Source organism: Nymphalis io, chromosome 6 (assembly GCF_905147045.1).
Source record: "Nymphalis io chromosome 6, ilAglIoxx1.1, whole genome shotgun sequence".
NCBI classification, from domain to species: Eukaryota; Metazoa; Arthropoda; class Insecta; order Lepidoptera; family Nymphalidae; genus Nymphalis; species Nymphalis io.
Genome location: NC_065893.1, coordinates 8,200,123 through 8,225,449, shown reverse-complemented (window position 1 = coordinate 8,225,449; position 25,327 = coordinate 8,200,123). Strand labels below are relative to the sequence as shown.

At 30.1% G+C, this 25,327-nt stretch overlaps 2 protein-coding genes across 4 annotated transcripts in view; both read left to right on the top strand.

The window, feature by feature from the left end:
- Positions 1 to 19,768, top strand: part of LOC126768864 (uncharacterized) — a 68,467-nt gene extending 48,699 nt beyond the window's left edge. For all 3 annotated transcript variants that reach the window (XM_050487236.1, XM_050487237.1, XM_050487238.1), the window contains 6 exons: positions 12,723 to 12,850; positions 16,182 to 16,376; positions 16,954 to 17,208; positions 18,005 to 18,174; positions 18,642 to 18,850; positions 19,576 to 19,768. In XM_050487236.1, coding sequence (XP_050343193.1) covers positions 12,723 to 12,850; positions 16,182 to 16,376; positions 16,954 to 17,208; positions 18,005 to 18,174; positions 18,642 to 18,850; positions 19,576 to 19,709 — 1,091 coding nt within the window. In that variant the 3' untranslated portion in view covers positions 19,710 to 19,768. The remainder of the gene's footprint in view (positions 1 to 12,722; positions 12,851 to 16,181; positions 16,377 to 16,953; positions 17,209 to 18,004; positions 18,175 to 18,641; positions 18,851 to 19,575) is intronic.
- Positions 19,769 to 22,397: 2,629 nt separating this feature from the next.
- On the top strand, positions 22,398 to 25,058 carry LOC126769054 (U-scoloptoxin(05)-Sm1a). Its single transcript, XM_050487604.1, has 3 exons — positions 22,398 to 22,631; positions 22,749 to 22,904; positions 24,695 to 25,058. The coding sequence occupies exons 1-3, from the start codon at positions 22,568 to 22,570 to the stop codon at positions 24,898 to 24,900; spliced, it is 426 nt and encodes a 141-aa protein (XP_050343561.1). The 5' UTR covers positions 22,398 to 22,567; the 3' UTR covers positions 24,901 to 25,058.
- The last annotated feature ends 269 nt before the right edge of the window (positions 25,059 to 25,327 follow it).

Genomic DNA, 25,327 nt, shown 5'->3' with positions numbered 1-25,327 from the left:
TGAACACAAATATAATATTGAACAATATTATCATTTATTTTATATTGTGCAATTTTCAAATTCGTGTAATTAATCTTCTTTTTTAAGTAATGATTGATTGATATACCAAGTTATTGTATTGTACCTATCCGAATTACAAATAGGTACTTGCAAAATTTAAAATCGAAGGATGTAGGATGTAATTGGAAAAATATGTTTACGTACTGATTTTGTTACATACCAGTGAAGCTAATATAAAGCTCGTAAAAAATAACTCGGGGATGTATTTAAAGGATAAAAAAAGTGATGCCCCAAAATATTTTATTTTTCCAAACAGAACATAGAAAAACATATGGTGGCGTAAACGAGTCTGTATATACACGGACTTGAAGTATATACATTTTTTACCAAGTTTTTACATCAATATAAATTAATACAAGTCATCAATTGCTAAGGAATTCATACATTAATCAATATTAAAGAAAGTTTAATAATTCATAAAAGATCAATCGATTCCTACTTTAGAGCTATTAAGAAAAAACTCGGAAAGCATTGTTAATGAATGCAACAATTTTTATCGTGTACATGTAACCAATTGTGATAGTAGTAACTATATTGACGTGTTATTAATGCTTTCACTCCACTCTTTCTCACCACCGCTGGAGACCAACACTCCTATTGTAATTACTGAATTAACAATTAGGTATATTATGGAATTAAATTAAATATTCCAATATTACACAACTTAATATCGAAGGTACTTACTTACTTACTAGGTATACTTACTAGGTATTTACATTTTTTGTTTCATTACAATTTAAATAAATAAGTCCTTCAATGTATTCACACGGTTTCATTTGAGATGTGGTACTTAAATTAATCATTAATATATCCTATTGTCAGCGTGCTGTATATTATTTAAAATATATTACTATTACTCATTACTAGCTGGTACCCATCCGTTTTATTCCACGATATGGTGAATTTTAATTAAAAAAAAAAAAAAATTTTTTACAGTTAACTGATATAGAAATAAAGTTATAATGTATGTATGTTATAAAGTAAAGTATGTTTGTCATCCCTATAATTTAAATGAAAGTAGATGATGTTATGTAATTTAACAGAACAGGCTTTAAAATTGTAAATCCTAACCAATGTTATAAATGCGAAAGTGGGTTGGATTGTTTCTAACACGTCTTAGCTACTCAAGCAATCATCATGAAATTTTGCATACACGTCAGAGGTACAGAAAAGAATTTAGGGTACCTAACCTCTGCCCCCACTACTCTTATGCGGCGGAACTAGTTATTACTAAAATTTAAATTTAAGTCTGAACTGAGTGGGTAAAAACCAGATAATAATAATAGTTATGTTCCATATTCACCCCTGATAAACTAACAATTACTTTATTTCAATTTTAATTCATTAAAGTGTTTTAGATCCAAATAGCAAAGCAATATTTACCATTATTGTTATCAAGTTCCTACTACTTTTAAATTGCAATAATATTAAAAGATTATTGCTAAATAATCGAATGTCATAAGCGTGGAATCGTAAGTGTTGTGCAAGAGTTTCGAGACCTTTATCGTTATAATGTAAGTAATTTAACCAAAATTGCAATTAATTGCACTTCAACGCGTATTATTATTTTTACTTGTTCTTATTAATATACCCCTTTAATTTAGGGTCGCAATGTTAAACCTACATTTATGAGGATTCGACAGACCTCAAAGACCGGCCGCTTACTTAACGCTAACCCTAGTTGTAAATGCATCTGTTGACGGGTTGGTTCCCAACTGTCACTCATATGATTAAGGCGCATAACTGCTATATTATATTGGTTAACAAAAATCCATTAGTATGACTTCCACGCATTGAGATATAATAAGAGTGGCCCTATCTACGCTGCCTCGTATAAAATAAAATAAATGCGAGATAATTTTACTATATTATAATAATATGGAAGCTTGTCGTGACTACTAAACTAAAAGCTTATATTTCGATGAAGTAACTATGCAAATAAACTATGGTATCTCAAGCAATCTTAGTACGCTCCAAATGTCACCTATCATTTTGTTGAATAGCAATACTTATTTGAGCAAACGCCACTCAGACTGGTATCGATATCACTTGGAGTCTTACACAAGAGCGCTTTATCAAGTTTTGCTCATTGAATATAACATTTTTATATGTTAAGGATTTTTATATAGGTATGAAACATTTATACACGAGGAAGGCGGAGATGTCAGAAACTTAGATCAAACCGAGGTCAACTGGTTCGAGTGACGCAACTCCTTAGATGAGTTTATTTTAACAATAAGTTACCTTCACAGTTTTATTATTTAATTTTTTATTAACAAAAAAAAATTAGTGTAACTTGAAAACACTGAGATATTTTATACGTATCGTTTCAAGTCTTGGTTTTAAAACAATCGCATTGCGAGCTACGACGTGATACTGAATTAATATTTAAATTACAAATAAGAATATTGGCTTTGCTATATAACGATTTTTACCAATAGCAAATATTTATGAGAAATAAATAATAATACTACATTATAATGTTATAAATATATAAAGCGGCACACATTCTAGCAGACATCATATCTAACCGCAGTACCTCCTATGTATGAAATGTTTACTTTTGCTCTCCGGATCCGTTTACTCGTTTCACCGGTTATCGACCTAACTTGAGAGTAAAACCAGATAAAGCATGCCATTGTTTATGGTTATCATTAAAATAGAGCAGTCATAACGGAATATATTTAATATTATTAATCTTCAAATATATGTATAATAATATATTAATATTTATAAAAGAAAGATATACTTTAAATTACGTAAGATTATGCAACATTATTTAATAATAAATTAAATAGTTCTACATTAAAAATACTTTTTCGTTCAAGTGTTCTTATGATATTTTATGAATTATGATTAATAACAAAATCATTACGGTAGAGGTTCGCTTAACCACTTTCTATCGTCATCATGGGAAAACAGCATTCGAATGTTCACCCGTGTTTACGTCTAGATGAGAACTTTCTCTGTGTCCACGGTGATAATTTACTGACTTTGTAGTAAATAAAACAAGCATAAATATGTTCCATTGTTCACGCCTCCTATACTCAGCGTCATGCTAAAAACAACAAATTAACAAAACTGTAAAAATAAGCAAATTATTAATTTTTATTAAGTAATTTATATATATATCATATTTGTGTTACATGGTCATCCTGAGACAGAACTCGTGAGAAGTAGATGTAAAATGTCAATATTAACTAACAAAACTACTTTTGTTGTTGAATATTTAATGAGTAATAAATAAATTTACCCAAAATCATGTATTCCTGTATAATATTTATGAGCTTGTTGTATCTGAAATTTTATTTACATATTTATGTTTGAATTAAAAATCTTTAAACAAAATAACCTAATCCACGGATGTGTTTATATAATATTGGCAAGTCTATCATTTTACAATAAGATGTTACATCGTAACAAAAATAATTTTGAAATTTCGAGTGTAACGAGCCTGTAAGTAAAAACATGAAGACACATAATAGATAAACTCAATTAAAATAACAGAAAAAATAAAATTACGCCACGGTCCACACACAACATAAAGAGATTTATTACTGAAAAAAAAACCACAAGCAATATGTTGCTCGGCGGGATTAAATTAAAAGCCTTTTAATAATATTTTTGACTGTATCGCAACATCCAATAAAATAAACAAATAAAGGGTATTTAGAAATAGACATCATGAACACACACGTCTGAGTTGACCGTTTACTCGTTTCACAATATTCACAATGTGCATGGAAATATAATCTTTATTTGTATAAAAATAAGAACTAGGGATGTACCGTCAGGTCATGTGTAGCTGTAAGCATATTATAAGTTGTTGATCAACACTTCAATGGATTCAATGTCAAGGTTGTAAAACGGACACAACATTTGGTACATTTGGATATCTATAGTCTAAGAAAATGTTTACATGTTGTGTTTTTTCTATAAACATATTAGAAACAAATTAAAAAAAATATACCGCAACGTGTTCATTACATATGTATATCTCAGTTCTACAGTTAGTATAGTTTGCTGTGTAAATGATATGGAATATACAAACTAAAAACTTAATATTACTGCTAAAATCTATAATATCCTGGTTTTACAATTAGTGTCATTAAATCCTAATTATTTTGTCGGTCACAATTTTAACAGCGCTGTGGTTACTCAACACGATTGATCAATATGCGCAAGCGCCACTTGAGTGTACCCACTGCTTGTAATGGGAGCAAGTATTCGCTATATTTAGCCATTCATATTGCTATCAACATATTTATATAAGCTTAAAAACATTTACACATATTCTTATAAATTTCTTTTTCGTCCTTTCATTTACTGCTGTCAATATTTTTTTTTTTTTTTTATAGAATAGGAAGGCGGACGAGCATATGGGCCACCTGATGGTAAGTGGTCACCAACGCTCTTAGACATTAGCATTGTAAGAAATGTCAACCATCGCTTACATATCCAATGCGCCACCAACCTTGGGAACTAAGATTTTATGTCCCTTGTGCCTGTAATTACACTGGCTCACTCACCCTTCAAACCGGAACACAACAATATCAAGTATTGCTGTTTTGCGGTAGAATATCTGATGAGTGGGTGGTACCTACCCAGACGAGCTTGCACAAAGCCCTACCACCAGTCAATATAGTTTTTAAAGAGCTGAAGTTAAACATATGGACATAGTGAACCTGTTATTATTATGGAAAGGTTAGTATTTGAATTTAGCTCAAACATATGATAAAAATATCCACAATAGGGAAATAGGAAAGTCCTTGTTTTAGAATATAGCCGTTCACTTTACTCGATGTATTGAATTGCTAAAACAGTCAAACCTCTTCTAAAGTCTAAACAGAGTTGGATCCGAGCAGATTGCATCTTGTGTAGGACAGAGTGTATATATAAATATAAATATATATATAATATATAAATTATTAATTCTACTAACAAAACGAATCAGTTACAGTTCGATCGAAGTTGGATCGGAATATTAGTAAAATTTGCTCCCTATATCCTAAAAAATCATAATATTATGTACTTAATAGTAATTTGAACATAACCCATTAAATCATACGAAATTTAAATTATTTATAGATGAAACAAATACAACTATATATAAATAGCGACTTGTAAAGATTTGTGACCGAGTTACAATATGCATTATTAAACTGTATAATAATTACAAATCGATTACTTGTTCGAATTGTGGCTCTAAAGAGCCACAGAATTTTACGCAATAACGCATACCGACAGAACAATTAAAAACATATCGTTATCAGGTCAATTAAAAAAAGTTTTGTACTAGTAATTTCGAAATAAACTAAATTATGAGCTCATGTTTATAGAAAACACTTGGACTTTAGGCGGAACCGAAAAACTCTGAAATTATTCCCACCTCGTCTTATTGCTTCAATTGGGGGTAGGATTCAAAAGGGCTGGTCCATTTTCGAGAATATAATCGGAATCTATCTTGCCACTTGTAATCATCTCACCAATTATATTTTACCGTCAAACAGTACAATACACTATATTGCTGCGTTCTGGCTTGAAGGTTAGTGAACCAGTGTATAAGCACATGTATAAGCTATATAACATGTTAGACAGCGTGGTTGGCGGTATAAGAAACTGTCAAATCTTATATATGCCAGAGTTTTTAAGGAAACATAAATATTTACCATAACACGGCCCATTTGTGCTACACTAAAATTAGTGAAAAAATATATCATGCCTTTTGATTTATACAGAACTTTATTATTTTAAATTTTTAAACTGTACTTATTTACGTAAAATTTTTTATTTAATTAAAATATAAATATAATGGCAAAAACTTTTTATAAAATATAGGAAAAAAATTAATGTAAAGTTGATTTAATAGCAATATTGTTTCTTTGTGTTTGAACACCATATTAGTACCAGTCTTGCAAAATCATGACGATAGAAATGTGTAAATCTAATGATAACTTTGAGTCATTGGCGTGGGATATTTGTTTAATACTACACGAAGTTTGCTTCTTTTTACAAACTGTTTTTTAACTTGACATGTTAGTATGTATGGACTCCACAGTAATAATAACTAGTAAATAAAAAGAGTAACTACTGGGTGTATTGACGGTTCTTCTTGGTAGACACTACATTCCGAATCAGTGGCAGCTTGACATCCAATTCAACCAAGGTGTAATTACAGGCACAAGGGCCATAGCATCTTAGTTCCCAAGGTTGATGACCACTTACCATCAGGTGGCCCATATGCTCGTCCGCCTTCCTGTTCTATATAAAAAAAACATGACGATTCAAAAGCACTCATAAGCCAAGCCTGCTTGAATAAAGGATTATTTAATTTGATTATTTAACATAACAATTTGATTATATATTTTTGTGTATAAAAATATTACCTACAAATGACTGTCAATTTTTGTTATATATAATTTTAGTTATTTAGATGTACATATGTATGTAAACATTGTTTGCGATTGTATTATAAATCCTTGGTTGTATTATAAATCGTAATATTTGTTTGTGTCTGACCTGTGTCACGGCAAGGTGGGTGGGTAGCTAACATTATTTTGTAGGTAGTTCACGTACCACAGTGTCAAATAAAATATGACAATTATTTGACCTATTGGCGCATAGAATAGCATTAGCTCACTAACATAGTTCAAATGAAAACATAATTAGAACCTATAAAAATAATATTGCCTTCCCTTTTCTACAACATTGTATACGTTTCATTGTATTATTGGAAAAGATAATTTCAGTCATAATTAATTTTAAATAATATATAAATTATTAATTATATTTAAAATAATTTAGAAGAGTTAGAATTTTAGTCTTATCTTTTACTACCAATTTATTTATAAGGAAAGAAAGTAAAAGTTTCGTTCCGTTTGTTTTTCTACAATTATGCAATTAAAAACACGATAAGCTATAATTAGACTCCACCTTATCTGTTAGAGAGAGCAGACTACGATCACACTACGGTGTGACAATGGCATTCCTTTTTTTCGGTCACCGCGGACATTAGCCTGAACAATGCCACTTTATGTCCACTATTTTCATTCTTGTCTTTACATAAATGCACGATCATTCAAATTGATCTCTATTACGAGAGAATAAAGTCTCTATTTCTGTTTCATTGACATTTATAACAAATACGTGTCGATTATGTTAATTACAGAAAGTATTTTGAAATTTTTGTCACTTTATAAGCAATAATCAGACTATTTTCATTTTATGTTTTAAATAGTATCGAAGTTTACTTTTTAAAAAACGTATGTTAATTAATGTCATGTTTAAGCAAACGAGAAATAAAAAGAAATTATTAATTGACTAACATAGAACTTTCGCTTGTTTTCCCTTATATGTATAGTGCATGAGTTAAGTATTTTGTATGAGTCCCTACCGTAGTAACCTTATGATCTTGTACGGATGTAATTTCAATATAATCAATATAGTTCCGGAACTAAGCGGTTCATAAGCTCGTATATTAACCATACAACATTCCTAACAAATAAAATTGTTATATGAACTATACAAAAGGCATGTGTCTTGTTTTGAAGAAAGTGATACATGTATGAAAGAAAATATACTTACATAAGAAAATTGGCGCGACTTATTCGCACTAGGTCATAACTGACCGTTAGTTAGCTAGTTTCCAGCGCTCAGCGCTATAACAAATATACTAAAACTTAAAAAATCTTTGATATTTTTTGTTATGCAAAGTCAACATAAAGCTAGTGGTATTTTTTTAATAAAACATTTAAGTTGTCTCTTAAATACAATATTACTAAACATAGTAAAAAAATAGTGTATAATAATGTTATATCCGATAGTTTTTAAACCATGCTGGTGCCGTTCCTACTCAATAAGTATTTCTATGTCCGTGACACACATACCTACTAAGACCAATAAAAAGTCTAACGTGATTCGAGTGCCAAGACATAGGTGGCGTTATACATTGATATTATATTATTAAGATAAGTTTTAATAATTTCCGTCACGTATTTTATAATTCTAGAAATTTATTGATTTTTGTGAAAATACATGTAAATATGTAATCTTATTGCGTCTTTTAACATTTACTCAATGTAAGACAAAAATTTCTGTATATTTATTTATTCTAGGTTCTAGATGTTATTGTAGCATTGGAATTTTAAATTAAATACTTATTTTTCGATTTTTTTTTTAGTTGAGACGTAATGGAAAAAATATCTGTTTTTTTCTAGTTTTTATTAAAATAAATAATACACCTTTTAAATTATTTAAGTCAAACATTTAGTAAAAATAAATACGCCATGAATTTGTTATTATTATTATTATATAAATAAAACAACATTCCTTATTTAAAACTGTAAATTTCATAATGTAAACAAATTAAAATCAGTTATGTAAGATCTGAAGGCAAACCTAAATTATATTAACTGTGACCCATGTAATGATTCACTTGTCTTGTCTCAACGCATGTACTTTTCTATTGCTTGAATACTACCGAATTTGAATTTATTTATTCGAATGCGAGTTTTTTTTTTAATCTTTTTAACATATATGTATCTTTAATAACTTAGAATGTTGTATTATTCTCAAATGTGATATTATGATCATTAATTACTGTGTTATCGTTTTTCAAATTTTAATGTGATCCAATGTTCTTATCTTATTATTAACTCTAGCCGTCTTGTGTTGATAGTCAATCGCAGAAATTAAAGTGAATTAAACCAATTGGATTTATATAATACGTAATATAAAAAACCTTGACGCTATTCGCTTAAACAAAATTACCGTTAAGATAATGTACATGAAAGTCCCTTTTAAAATCAATAATAAATAAAACTTGTTAAAATAAAAAACTTATATCAATTATTATAAAAGGTAAGTTTAAAGATTTTTTTATTGTTGCGTAACTTTTCCATCTAGAACATTAAGTATCATGAATATTTATGTCGTTTAAAATACATTATATTTTATATAAACCTGACCGGTCTTGCCGTATTTAAAGTCTTTACGCCTCGGAGTAGGTTTAGTCTCATGAGATCCGACAGCTAATAAGGTTGTTTATATTCTTAATAAGTTGCATCAACATGAGTGATCAAAACGTGAATACAAGTAAATCAAAAGATAAAAGAAATACTAGTACAAAAGATGCCGATGTGGTGTGTTTTAATTGTTTTACCTCGGAAGATTTTGATAACGATTTGGAACCTATCACTTTGCCAAAAATACGTGAGAAAAACAGGGAAAAGTTGAAAGTGTACGCTTTTTTAGCCTCTGAACTAAACAAACCCAAAGCAGTGCCTTTTAAACAAAAAGTAAGTGAACATTATTCTATAAGCAAAAGAATTGATGAAAAAATATCAAAAAAACAGACTAATGAGCTAGAAAGTTCTAAGGATGTTAAAGAATGTCGTGAAAATAAAGAATCTAATAGTCAATTAGAAAGTGAAATTATCAATGAAAATGAATCTATATTGGAACCACCTCTCAGTTTTTGTGGTGATTTACATTGTTCTAGTGTAAATAAAAACCAATATGTTTCTATCGAAAGAGATTTATCTGAAAAATCTGATCAGGCTTCAAAAGATATTATGCCAGAAGCGTTGGTAAAGCTTACGCCCCCGTTAGTCAAAAAAGAAGCAGAACAAAAATCGCTTGAAACTATTTCTGCAAAAAAGTTAAGTTCATATAGAGATATAAAGATTGTATCAAATATAAATGAGAGCGCATCACAAAAGAAACTAATAAAACAAAAAAGTAATTTTTCTGAGGAAGAATTACACCATACATTACTACCATCAACGAGTGAAGAGACAAATGAACATTCAAACTTAAAGAAAGTTCTTGTGCAATCATCAAAACTATCACCTAAAAATTTAAAAAACGACTTAATTCTAACTAAAATACCCGTATTAAAACAACATTTAAATAATAATTACTCTCCCGTTAATAAATTAAGAGATGAATCTAAGGATCAATTACTCAAGAAAAGTAGTTATACTTCGGAAAAATATTTATCGGTTGATGAAAAATTATTATCACCCCAAAATACGAGTAAAGAAACCAAAAAAAATGTAGATGAACATAAAAGAGTAGTTGAATCTAAAGAAGAAAATTTAAAATCTATTCCAACATCTGAAATGTCATCACAAGATACATTATTTGGAATACGGCCTACTAAAGACGGTAATGATAAAATTGTATATAGAGTACAAATTGAAACTTCCACTCCTAAAAATAAAGTTATTCCAAATAATTATTTTAAGAGTGAAAGTAACCAAAAAACATTGGAAACTAAAGAAAACACTGTTTTAAATTGTGATAAAGCAGATAATTCCAGTTCCAACTGCTCAGAGTCAGGATACGCGGGTTCTTCTACCACTGTTCAAGATCTTGTGGACGGAGAAAAAAACAATAAAAATAAAATTGTTGAATCCAAAAATAAGGAAATTATTGATAAAAACCAAAAGGTTGCTGGGCTACAACAAAGCAAACGGGCATCTCTTTCTCTTCTGAATACAATTGGTAAAAAGCGATTAGAAATGTCCACTTCGTCTTTGTCTACTGGAAATAGTGAAACAAAGAAATCATTACGATGGAGCACATTATCAATGGCTCCCCGTTCAATCAGTGTTGAAGGTATATTTATTAAATAGCTTTACGGATGAAATATTAAAATAAAAAACAAAAGTTAAACGTTTTTATAACATTATTAGATTTTTTTTTTAATTTACTTCTTTTCTGTGTTTTTACGCTTCTCAAATTCTTAGTACACTTAAATGTACTAGTGTTATCTTCACGTAAAACGTATTTAACCGCTACCATAATTGTCATTAACACTTTGAAATCAAATATTGGATTGGCTGTATTGTAACGTTCTTATTATTTTACGATTCTATATAATCAACATAAAATTCCAAGTAAGTAACCGCAACAACTAACGGCTGAAATAATATTATATTTACACTACGAGATTGAAATCGATCTTAGATATGTACCAATCAATAAGTCGATCAACCTGCGTCCCAATTACGAAATTATCACACATTACATGGTATATACAATACATATCAGAGTAAACTATATAATTATATTTTCTCAGTTCGATTATGTCTCGATCTCTCAATATTTCATTTAATCTTTCATTGAAATACAATGAAAGTTGAAAGTTAGTCTGTTTAATGAAAAAAAATGTAACTTGAAAAAAAAATATAACAAAGATTAATTGGCCCCATATAATATAAATGGCCCTTTATTTCAAAAACTGCTATTTTAGCATAAAGTTATTTATCCATATTAAAAAAGTGCTACTCATCATTCCTGTTTCACGTACTCCGTCCTATTAATAGTAGGTTTTAATTAACATCGTTATTATGGCAGTATTAGTTCAATTTATTGAAGTTTGCGGGACGTATCGCTAATGTAGTACGAAACAGGAAACAATCACAGTAGGATGCGATAAAAGTGGGATTTATAATATTATTAAAATAACAAACGATCTCATTTAGTTTTGTTAGGATCGCGAGTGAATATATAAACAAAATGGCGGCTCCTTGTTCAGTTCCACAATCACGTTATCGTTCTTTTGAAACTAGTGATATTAGTGCTAAAAATCCTACCCAACGGGCAAATGATTGCGAATTTGTTAATATTTATTCTATAAATTCAGACGCAAGTGAAAACCAATTAAAGTTTTGCAGTTTTCGTGATATGTTTTACCGGTACTGTATTTGTTGTAAAAGTACTTCAGACGAAGCTATTGTTTCTCCCATGGACGATCCAAATTCATCGTTAGTAGGACACATTGGTCACAGCTTTACTTTGAATACAGAATCAAGTGCTCCAACACAACGAATAAATCCGTCTGTTACTATTACTAACGTAACAGACAATGACTCCATAAAATCGACCACGCTACTTTTACTCTCAAACGAACAAGATGCGAGTGCTATTAGTTTTACAAAATCAAACATAAAAAAATATAATCCTAACGTACGTGACACTTCAAATGATTCTGGAAATAATAGTGGAAGCAGTACTCTCAGAATTGGTGAGAAAGTGTCATTCATTCGTGAAATTATGAGTTGCCGGGATTCCTTTCTAAGGTCCTTGGAGTGGTGTGATAATTCTCTGACAAGGGGAAAAAAGTATCGTTTCGTAAAACGTGACGATTGGCTCGAAAATAAAAATGACGGTACCCAGAAATCTATTCGATTTCTTGGAGCACGCATGATGCCTTGCATGATGCACTATGCATTGGTTAAATAGTTGTTATAATACTTTTTTATAGGTTTTATTTTAGAAAAATAACATAGAATATATTTGACAGATTTTTTACAATCTACTTCTTATTACACATTATTTCCTATTTTTTTAACTTGTCACCTTTGTCAGCGATTACCGAATAACTCATTTCAAAATTTGAAATACGCGTCGTATAAGGGTGCGAAATTACTTCTACTATCAATACTAGTGCGAAATTTAAAATACCTATTTTCTTTGTAAATGCATTCATTATACGAAAAAAACAGATGGATTTAGATGGAACTTGGCATGGCAATGGATTAATTTCAAAACACAATACTGATTACAGTACTGCAGTACTATATATTGTGATTTGATAGTATAACGATTATGATTTCAATTGGATTTTGTTACTTATTAAAACCTTTTTTTTACAGATGAAATGTACATATCAGAAGGTTTGTCCCCTGGACATGCTACACTCCCACGGCGTTCGAACTCACCTCTTCCTCATGATCGCGATATGGACAGAGACAGGTTTCCCATTAACAGAAGTGGTCTACAGGTGAGTTCAGATTATTATTTACAAATTAAATTTCCTTGAAATATTATATAAATAGAAAGTTCGTTAAAAGATTTAAATAGTCTGTCGATAAGATAAATTCATGTTTAATCTATATTGTATGTATAATTGTAGTAAAATTTGTTTATGAATCTGATAACATAAAAAAGGAAAAAAAACAACAATGAGAGTTTATGCTGTACTTGGAAATTACGAAACAGAGTGGAAAAATGGATAAGTCGAATGCTTTATTGGCGTTTTAAAGTTAGTTTGTATAACTGTAAAGTTAGAAACAAGTATTGTTTCGGAGGCCGCGTTTGCAATTGTATTATGTTACCAGCACATTGTCATGAGTCTTACGACATGGCCTGCGAAGTGCGAATAACCGGGTTTGCAAAACTACTACTAGTATTTAACAAATCAAATCGATATTATTAAATGTATTTAAGAAATATCTTTTAACTTCAAAAATTAGGAAATAGTTTCTATAAACCTTTTTGAGAAGAACGGTTTTCTTGGTTATTTATAAATGTTTACGTTACTTTTGATATTTTTTTCGAATATGTCTCTTATTTCATAATAAAAGTACCTATACTTTTTAATATCAAGGCAAACAGGAAAAGTTTTAATTTATCAATATTAAACAATTAAGATAAATGGAAAAGGTAGGTAGATAAAATTAAACAATCGAAGGTTTTTAAATTTGTACTGCGTCCAATTCGACGTACCTCACTCAGAATTCAAGAACAGTCTCGATCAATTCGAATGAAGGTCTTACCATGGGATTTCAATGTTACTTTTTGTTACATAGCGAACGATAAATAACTTAATTTTTGGCTTAAATGGCTTCATGGTATATGGTATATGGTAATAATGGTAGTCTTTAATGGGGTGAAATTTATAAAATATGTTCTTTTTATTTAAGGAATAGAAAAGTTACCGTTAATAAGAAATGTCATGGAATTAAAGACGAACTACAGAAAATTAGCAATTAATAGAATAATAAATATAATAGATATTATTCGGCCATTGTATAATAATTTTTGAATTATTTTACAAAAAACCTAAGTTCAGTTTTTTTTTTAATAAATAAGCTAGCGCTTGACTGTTATCACATCCTCACCTATTCACTCTTGACTTGAAGGTTGTAGGTGGTGGGGAAAACGGAGGTCGGGAGGGTTCCAGACCTTACCGGTGCGTATCAGAAACGAAGAAGCAAATCGTTAAATGCCATGCCATCAGTATGCCTTAATATCCCATTATGTGTATACTTTATAATATGCAGGCAAAATAAGGCTGCTACTCAATACAATATGTGGTCGGCTGACCCACTGCGTTGCATTAAAGACTCACATTGACTTAAAAAATATATCTTATCTATGCAACAAGTTTCTCAACAAATTCCTATTCTATTCCAATATTTATATTATACAATTAAAAGTATAGATAATATTTTGGTATTGGTATAATGTATTAAAATAACACTAAGTTATATCAAATATTGGAAATAATATAATATAACGTATACCTAGATACCAGTTTAAGAATAATATAATTATGGTATGAGTTGGTAGCATGCTGGTACACTGTTATCGTATAAGCAAAACCAAGGCCAAATACAAAGTCACAACAAAATGTGTGATAAACATTCAAACAGCATGGTAAACGAAATGTAAAACTTTTAAAATATATTATGCAGACAGGCCAAAATAAGATAAATATATTATTATACTCGAGAGGATTATGATAATCCGAAGTGGTCGTTATTTAAAATATCTGTATTTTATTAATGCATTATATTTTATTTCGACGTTTTTTTAAAAGTAATAAAATCGAATCGATTCTTTTCAAGATCAATTCAGAGATTAAACCGGTAATAATTATATTTTGTTGTTGACTTAAGGTTATTTAAAAATAGAAGTCAATTTAATTAGAATAAATTGAAAATGTTTGTATATTAAATAAGTTAAGAACGTATCAAACATTGTATATTATTTAAAGTTCTCAGCTTCTCACGTTTTATGAATATCTAATTAAATGAAATAAATGTTCAAATGTCAACCGTTAAAGAATCTAAATAGTATAAAACCAGTCGCTGTCGGCCTGTCTGTATCTCTTTGCTTCTTCTAAACCAGCTCACGAATTTTTGTTAAGGTTTTCATTAAAAGAGAAAGATAAACGAGGAGGGTTCGTCTAAATATTTTAGAAATTAAACTTTATTGTATTACCACTCAATATTCCTCAAACCTATAAGCCGTGGTCAAAGTTTGAGTAACGTAATAATAATCAAATAATGTTTTGCGCAAATTTGGATATTATTCATATTTCTCATTTATGACATATGTATAAAAACTTATAAAAACAGACGTTACAAAATAAATATACTTACTTAATATTTTCTTGCTAATCGTATCTATTTCTTTTTTTTTTGCACCCGTGCGAAACTGAAGCGAGGTTAAACAAAAGTAGTATAATAATATAATAGTATAAAATACTTTGTACATAATATATTCCTCAAAATAAAATATATAAAATGCACGGTTAGAACAAAACTTTAGGTATAACATATATACTTCGTGTTTAATCACCAATGCAATTTTATTTCTACATATGAACAATTAAATCGAAAATAAAAACTAAGAATAACATTTATTATTTTTAATATAATTTTTTTGCTAATTGCAAATAATTAATAATTACTCAGATATATTAAATGAAGTTGCATTAAAGCATTAGCAAAATAAAAAATACACAATAAATAATATTAATATACCTATATATGTATTTTCCGAGAATGGATTTTATTACAGTAGGTATAAATTACATCTAACCAAATATAATCGAATTAGAATCACTTATTGATGTTAAGAAAAATAATCCAAACGAAAACTGAAATATTACACAAATTTCGAACACCATTACTTTATTTGAAATTATGTGTATAAGTACGTATGTAAACATGAGTGTGATGTTGTCATTGTTACACGTATCTGACGTATCATGTGGCAGGAGATAACGAGCGTAAACAAAAACAATCAGTGTTGGTTGCGCTTGCGACACAATGTACAAAAGGCTCAACAGTCTATTTTTACACAACTATTAATTTGTGTGAATAATCCTTATACACAATCTGTAACTGTTATTCTACGTTCAACTTCTTTCAAAACAAAATGACTAATTGGTATTAGCATGATACGCTTGGAACAACGTGCGGAATAAAGTAAATATCATTCATAAAATTATTTTAGAAATTTCCCAGGTACTGGGTTTAATTATTGTTTATTGTTTATGGCTTTGAATGTTTTAATAAAATTTACCTTTTTTCGGCTTGCAGGCACGATCAGAGTCTATGGCGTCGGTTTATTCAGGAGCGGGTGAGGGTCTGCGAGGGAACGTGACCGTGCGAGGAGAGGTTCAATTTTCGTTACTGTACAACTATCGGCTAGGAGCCCTGGAAGTTGGTGTGAAACGGTGTCGAGATTTGGCTCCTATAGATGTGAAGCGCAACCGCTCGGATCCATATGTCAAGGTATTCATTTTGACCTCTTGCATAACCTTATACATGTAAATAGTGTTTGTGTAATTCCTATCTATATTATGAAAAAATGTGTCCATATGAGTCTATCACTTATGATTCTCATAATATTTTTATTTTGTTTAGTGGGCGGAACCGTGTCTGGATAAATTTAATTTTATGCACTTTTTGTCATACGTTTGATAAATAGAAGTGATTATTATTTAGATTTTTTTCTTAACTACCTAATGTTTTAGAAAAATATCTCGACTAAAATTTTAACGATTGCGACCCTAGCATTACTGAATTTTCATGCGTTTAATTTGTGCTTATAATTCATGTCATGCTCGATTGTAAAGGAAAACATCGTGAGAAAACCTGCATGTGTCAGTAGAAAAACTGCCACATCTGTATCTACCAACTCCGTTGAGTCAGCGTGGTAAAATAAGCTCCAACTCATAGCCCAGCAGTATGATATTTACAGACTTCTTATATCGTATGATGTGTAATATTACTATTTCTTGCGTATGTATGCATTTAAAAAGAACAGAATAACAAATCCGTTTATTTAATGTAAACTCGTCCACTGCAGGTCTACTTATTACCGGACAAGTCTAAAACTGGCAAGAGGAAGACAAAGGTGAAGAAGAACACGCTGAGTCCCGTGTTTGAAGAGACGCTGAGCTTCGCGCAGCCGCTCGCCTCGCTGTCCGCGCGGACACTGTGGCTGAGCGTGTGGCACGCGGACATGTTCGGACGGAACGACTTCCTTGGCGAGGTTACGTTGCCGCTGGCCGACGTCGTGTTCGACGACCCCGAGCCCATGTGGTACAAGCTTCATGAGAGGGTATGTCCACTTTTTAATTCATGTCTTGTTTTGCTTCGATCTTCCTGACTCTGATTCCGCGTTCAAATCTCGAGTCAACTCAAGAATTTATCATATGCAGTCTGAACGTTAGGCCAAGCAGTTGCAGTGAACTGTGAAACACTTTCGTGCCTAAAAAACATGCAAAGTTTTCCCTCCAGAACTCACAAACTCACTGTTGAAAAGTTTAGCGTATTTTGTTCACGGAACTGTACTTTTTTACGATGACAATCAGTATACAAGTATAATGATTCTACATTGAATACATGAATTTACGTTTGACAGCAGTTAATTACGGTAATCAATGCAAATTCATAAATTATTATTATCAACAAAAAGATTAAACAACATTTTTTGATTAATTTCGAAAGCAAATAGTTTTGTCACATTTTGTTTGCCTTTGTTGGATTTTACACTGATATAAAATCATAAAATAGATTTAGTTTCAGTGTTCTTAGAAATTACAAATAAAATAATATTTCCGAATAACACGCAGCCAGAGGCCAGAGGGAATCTGATTTCGAGTCAGACGCCTTAACCACTTAACCACGACTGCTCATGAAACCATTCATATATCATAGTGTTATAGACATAATGATTATTACAATACTTTTTTGACTGAAATTAGATTAACTTTCTTATTTCTTTGTCTCGAAAACGATGAAAGCAAACTGAAAAAAATGTGTTAATAATCAATTAATAGTTCATTTAATATTTTATATTTAAAATGAATAACATAAACATTCGTTAAGTATTTTTAAATATGCTTTTTATTTAGACTGAACAATTCGACGAGCACCAAGGCTCACGGGGTGACCTTATCATCGGTCTAAAGTTTGAGTTACAAGACGTTGCCCGCGGAAAGGGCACGCTACACGTCCTTGTTAAGGAAGCCAAAAATCTCGTCGCCACCAAACCTAACGGCTTGGCTGATGTCTTTTGTAAAAGGTAAGCAAAAAAACTTATTTTGTAAATTATGTTATTTTGCATTATCGCATTCCAATCAAAAAATACAAAATAATAAAAATTAAAATTATTTTAATTTCTTTCCACTTTGTACAAGTACCCATTTTCAATTGACATTTTTTTTTAATTCTTTGTAGTTTATTCTAAAAAATATTAACACATTACAAATTTACTAGTTTATGAGAGAGCTCAAAGCTTTTCAATTAAACTATTATTTATCCAATATATATATAAATAATAATATATTCATTAAAATTGTACCTATTTTTATATGCTTGTAAATATGCTAGCATTGAATAATGTAACACCGAAGATAGGTAAACATAAGTTAATTTTTTAGTGGATTCATATTCAGCAGAATGTTTGACATCTTACTACGGCAAAGATAAAAAGAATATTCGAGCTACCTGTATGTATGTAATATGGAGTCTACATGTATCTTCACTCAGCTACTTGCTGCCGGAGCGCGGTCGGCTCGCCAAGCAGAAGACGTCGGTGAGCCGACGCACGCTGAGTCCGCGCTGGGAGCACACGTTCACGTACCGCGGCGTGGCGCTGCGCGAGCTGGCCACGCGCGCGCTCGAGCTCAGCCTGTGGGACCGCGACCGCCTCGCCTCCAACGACTTCATGGGCGCCGTGCGCCTCTCGCTCGGCACCGGTGAGGCGATGCATCTCAATATGTTCTTGTTCCGTTCATTTCGTTTCAAATGGGCAAGGGTAGCGGACCATAGAGCTTATTTATTTTTCGTTGTAATAATTAAACAACATCTGTTATTCTATCGGCAATACTTTGTGTTATGTGCTGGTTTGAAGGGTAAGTGAGTAAGTACCAAACAGGCACAACATGAGACATAATATCTTTAACCCACGGTCGGCACATTTGCAGCGTAACAGGTACATAGTTTGTATTTCTTGCAGTGTCAACGTGCGAAGGCGACTATTTATCATTGAGTATAAAATTGAATATTAAAGTACTAAAAATTGTCTATGGTCTTATTTCTTATATCTTTCATAAGAATTGATGCCATGTTTATAACAACGACTTTGCAAATGATGCATTATTTAGAGCAAATTTGATTACCATACAAAAAGTTATAGTGAGTCAACCTTAAAAGATAGTAATATGTAGATATCAAATTTATTTACTTTTAACTAAACTGACAAACTTTCGCGTTCAATTTTATTGAATAAATTTAAATTTACAAGAGGAATTAGTCCAATATAAACGGATGTCATAATAAAAAATACATTAGATTATCGTAACATAAACGAAACTTTAATTATGTTAATATCACGCGCAGTACATATGTACTTATTAACCGTTTTATATTAATATTAATTCCTATAATATATGTTTTAATGTAATTCTAATATATTTCTCAGGTACATACATGGGTGCAACAGTTAATTGGATGGACAGTGTGGGTAGGGAAGTTGCCCTCTGGCAAACGATGATGCAGCGTCCTAATTTCTGGGTCGAAGGTTCCCTCCCCTTAAGGCCTCAATTGAATAACTGAATACAATTGTAAATTTCGCAATGGACACCGATTTTAATTAAAATAGTTTATTACATTAAGATTTATTTTTGATTGTAAAAGCGTGACATTTTTCCAATTTAAGATATTACTTAATATAATACGAATTAGTTATCTCATTTGAAGTTTCTAAATGTATTTTTTTAATTGCTATCACTGTTAAAGATTAACATATTAATCTTGCATTTTACTGTAATTATACTATCTCAGTGGGGGACTACTAGAATAATACTCTTATTTAGAAATCGTAGTGCTAAGTACACTTGTCTGTTAGACCTGTAACAACATGTGCCAATCATGTCGTAATTTATTTAACACATAAGTTCGTGGTGGTTGGATATTGATGTTTTATTAAAAAACTGCTAGATATTTAATCTACATAATATTATTTCATTCTTTACACTTACCTTTCTACTTCTAATTTGTTTAATATTTACATTATGACACGATGTAAACTATTTTTAAGTATATGAATGACAATAGTATCCATCTTTAAACTGCCTATTAGGTAATAATTAGGGATACATATTTAAGTTACGCATTTATAAGTAGGATTATAATGTACAAATTTAAGTTCTCATGAGTCCATAAGTTTTTGCTCATGCGTATGTGATTTATAAATATGTTAAATTACTAATTAAAAATATGTTATAGAAAGAAAGAGCGTTGTAGTTTAAATTGTTTTTGAAAGAAATATTAATGGTATATAACATCGAATTTTCCAGAATACGTCCATAGATTTATAACTAATTATTATAAATAACGTTACTAAGCTACTTAAACGTTAAGTATAGTACATTATTTTGTAATAAATATTTTTATAGAAATATGATTATAATTGAAAATCAAAAACGATTGAATAAATAATTTTGAATATTTTGTTTTTTAATGTTTACCCTGGCGAGAAAAATATGACCTAAAAAGTTCCAGGAAATGAGAAATTATACATTAGCACTAAATTATCTATACAGGTACACATCCAACCGGCCCGAGTCGCAGCGTGATGTTATTCAGCCAAGGCGTTTACATTGTGGAAAGTTTGGGTCAAGTCAGAAAAGCTCAGGTTGTCATTTCCTGATTCATTGAAACCTTAAATTATTACGGTTTAACATCGACATCAAATTTAGTGTTTGTTTTGTTTCAATCACGTCGGACATTTATTTGATAAAAATACTATAAAATAACTGTTCAGTTGAATTGGCTCAATCTTTAGCTAACTGATAGTCTGTAAAATGATGGTGATTGAAAGTTTATAGAAACAAAACAAAGTTTAAAAATGTTTAATTTCAGACATTTAGATACTTGCAATGTAAAGCTCTGATGTATATCATCATCATATTAAATATGGTTCAACTTATGCTGGCATATGTATGTCGTTTAACGCGCCCACGCGTAGATATGTATATCTATCTTTTAAGGTTGTTCATTATAACTTTTTGTATGGTATTTGCAAAGTCGTTGTTATAAACATGACATCAATTCTTATGAAAGATATAAGAAATAAGACCATAGACAGTTTTTAGTACTTTTATAGTTTTGACATATTTTAACAGGTTGTTGAGTAGGTTGTTTGATAATTCTTTGTAAGTTATAAGTTAGGTAGGTATTTTATTTCGTTGCCGCATATATATATATATATATATATATATATATGCGGCAACGAAATAAAACGAAACAAAAAACATGAAATATATATATATATATATATATTTCATGTTTTTTAAATTTATACAAATCGGTTAGTTTGACAAGTGAAGTAAAGCCTTAAATATATACAATTAAAAATTAAAAATAGTTACTGTATCTTCTCAAAAGGTAGACGAGGCCTTAGCCCAGCAGTGGGACATTCACAGACTGCTACTTAGTATAAATCGTGACCGCGTGGAATGGTCGCAAGAATGCTAGCAGCATTTCCCCTTTGAATCGAAATTCTGATTCTTTGGGTGAAAAATGAACCAGTCAGTTAGTTGATAATAAGTACTTATTTAAAAAAAAAACAGATTTACGTTTTAGATTTAAAAACCACAATTTCCTGTGAAGGTATCGTTTGCAGTAACAATAAAGAAAGACATTTTTTTTTACATAATAGCTATGCCTCACTTGCTATTATCGTGCGATACGTATCGTACCTTGTGTACGATTTTGTCTTTTTTGCTCCTATGTATTTCTTTTCTGTGTCTTACGTACTAATGTAATATACATATATATTTTAATAGCGAAGAGTTGGCTTATGGAGTAATCTTAAGTACTATGAAAGCGATCTATTTACAACATTTAAGCAATATTTAAAATTTATAGTTTATTTTATATAATACTGTACATGTTTACATTATTTTATGTGTTCGCATAGATAACAGGGACAGGGAAAGACATTCAAGTATGTCGGAATAGATTTAAGGGAATGATGTTTTTCTCATGGCAATTTTTGATGTTACCCTATCTTGATCCGGGTGCGGCAAAAAAATAAAATCTAATAACCCACGAAAAAAAAGTGATTTCTTTAAGTTACACCCGGGTGAAATCGCTTACACAGCGAGTTAATATTATATTCTTTGATGTGAGTTGTTACTTGACAATGACATGTGACAGGTGTGATTTGCAGCTATATACTCTGTGGTAACAAAAAACCAAGTTAACCAAAGTGTATACACTCATTGTTAGTCAGATTAGTCATAGTGAACATTTTTGAAGTTAACCGATAGTAAACGTACTAGTTAATGATTATGTACTTTTTGCCAGTACTGTAACATTGTGTATTTACTATTTTTGATAAATATTTTATAATTAAAATTGATATTTTAACAATTAATCCTGAAGGAAGTAAAGTATAGAAGCAAATTATGTATTTAATTACAACAAAATGCTTATTATTTGTTATATTGACAGCGAATGCGATAAAATCAGGTATTGCCAAATTGGATTTGAAACGCCCTTTATTGTTAATTTTAATTTGCAATACATTTAGTTTTTATTTATTTTATAATACGTTGTATGCATTAATACTGTTATAATTAATTGTAGTGAACTCTATAAATTGTTATCAATGCTCTGGAACTGACTCAAATGAACCTTTTGAGTGTAATGAGTATTTAGACACCGACACTGCTTTAAGTCCAATAGATTGCAACAGTATTCATGATGCTCAATATTGCATCAAACATGTTGGAAGATTTGAAGGTATATCAAAAGCATAAATAGATAAGAAAAACTTGGTGAATGGTTAACAAATAATTTATGGTCTCAGTATAACTAACCAAATAACCTTTTTGGGGATACATAACTTTTTCTAAATATTTAATTTATTTCTACACTTTTTTTAAATTAACACAACAATCACTCACTACAATTGTTGAAATAACATTAAGAAAACTTTTTAAATTTAAAAATATTATTTTAAACTGCTTTTTTCAGTTATTATTTTATTTGTTGTATCTAATATTATTTTCAGTACAAAATTAAATTATTAACTATAATAATTCTCAGTTAAAGGAATAGAATGTTTTCAATGTAATTCAACTTCAACATTGGAATGTAGTGATGGGCTTATGACCCTGGATGGTGGGATATTGACGGCTGTTCCCTGTGATCATGTCTACAATGCACAATATTGTATAAAATTGACAGGTGTTGACTAAACTAAAATACCTTATCTTTATAAAGCACTTTAACAATTAAATAGCATATTATTTGATAGCTAAGGAGTGTTGCAATTGGTGTAATTTAAGAATTTTGTAAAAAGAATTCTAATTAGTGTAGTTTTTTTGCTATCAACCTATAAAAAGTTAAATATTTAACAGTCCATATGTAAGGACTTTGAGCAAAAAGAATTTTCTTCTGTCAAAGAGATAATGAGCATAAACCTGATCATGGCAGAGCAAAAGTTTGAAGCTAATGTTATCGAATGAAAGATTTGAATAAAAAAAATATTTTATAATAATTAAACCACACGTGACTTGAGATTCATGTTTTTTTATTTCACTTAACATCCTTTTGTGTTGCAAGTGGTAATTTTAGATTGTATGTCACTCGAGGCTCTAATCACTGGCTTATAATCATTTATACAAATTTAGCAGTAAAACAAATTATGAGTACTATATAAGTCTGTCTGACTTGCATTATAAGCCTATCATAAGTAATTCTAAGGCTTTTATATTACCCTGGAGTAGCAAAAAAACATATTTGGATAGTTAATACTTTTTTTTTAATTAAAAATATGTATGCATGTAAATACTGCAGTAATTTGGTGCACATACAGCTTTTTGAGATTCACAGCACAGGGTACAGATGATCACTAACAATACTCTTTCCTGTTTTAAAACTTGGTAAGTAAATGGTGTATTAGAACATGCATGCAAAATTTGTGTAGTCCAAGAAAGATACCAACACAAAAGTGCCATTGCTAAAAAAATATTGCAATTGCAAAAAATCTTATTTTTTAAAAGATGAGGTAGCCTATATAAAAAGCAAAAGCAAGATTTTGTCTTGCGATATGATTGAACAAGAGAGATGAGTTAAACAAGTTCTATTATTGTTTTACTTAGTCTGCTTCTAAAATAATAAAAAGAGTAATTATATTTTTCTACAAATAGGTCTAATCTCTTATTTTTTTCCTTATATGAAACAAAAGATTGACTTACATTAGTACCCACCAATGTATTTCAAAAGATACATAGTTAATTGGGATTTACTGTTATGCAGTGTCATTCTTGGACTAGTATTTATAACTAAACTATATTTTATTGGGATTTTTACATGCTAAAACACATATAATGAGAATTTATATTTATAATGGAAGTTAAAAATTATAAATTTAGTATGCTTATTTTTATATTTGATTAGGAATGATTTCTACAATGTTCAATAAAATTTAGTGGCTGTAGAATATACCAACTAACAACATGCATGTGTAAAACAAGCAGCTCAACAGTGTGTGGTTATGTTTATTTATATTATCTGTTTATTTTTAGGTGGGATTAGTACAAAGAGATATTGTTCTTCTTTAGATCTAGGAAACTATTGCAATTACGTTCAACAGCCTGGGGATAAACTAGAATACAGGACATGCATACATACGTGCAATACAGACGGATGTAATGGCACTTCTGGCATTCGAAATTCTGCAATATTTTCGTTAATAGTTTTAAGTATATCCATTTGTATTATGAAAGTTTAGTATGTAAGAGTTTTTATTTTTTAAATTGTGTGTTAGGATTATTCTACCTCATGCAATTATGACTTTTTATATTAGAATCTCAATGTAATATGACATTCCATTTTATAAATTACATCACATAATATTTACATTTTTTTTTAATAAAAATATTTAAAGACGGAACAATTTTATTAACTCTAGTTACTTCTATACCCGAGTTTATAATATTTTGAATTATTGAGTTTATAATCATTACAAGCTTCAGTGTTAATTAAAGTACTGAAAATATTTACGCAAACGTCTCCATGAGACTACAATATAATAAATGTAATGGCTACTCGTCCCAAATGAGCACTGTTATAATTAGTCTGTTTTTAACCCGTTAACAGTCCGGTGTACCGATGTGGTAAAGGAGCTGCGGTTCCACCGAGTTCGGGCCCTCTTACCA

Coding starts and splice junctions, on each gene's coding strand:
- LOC126769054 (XM_050487604.1), top strand. CDS start 22,568: ATGTATTTAATTACAACAAAATGCTTATTATTTGTTATATTGACAGCG. Junction 22,632..22,748: donor AGCGAATGCGATAAAATCAG/GTATTGCCAAAT, acceptor AATTAATTGTAG/TGAACTCTATAAATTGTTAT. Junction 22,905..24,694: donor ACATGTTGGAAGATTTGAAG/GTATATCAAAAG, acceptor GTTTATTTTTAG/GTGGGATTAGTACAAAGAGA.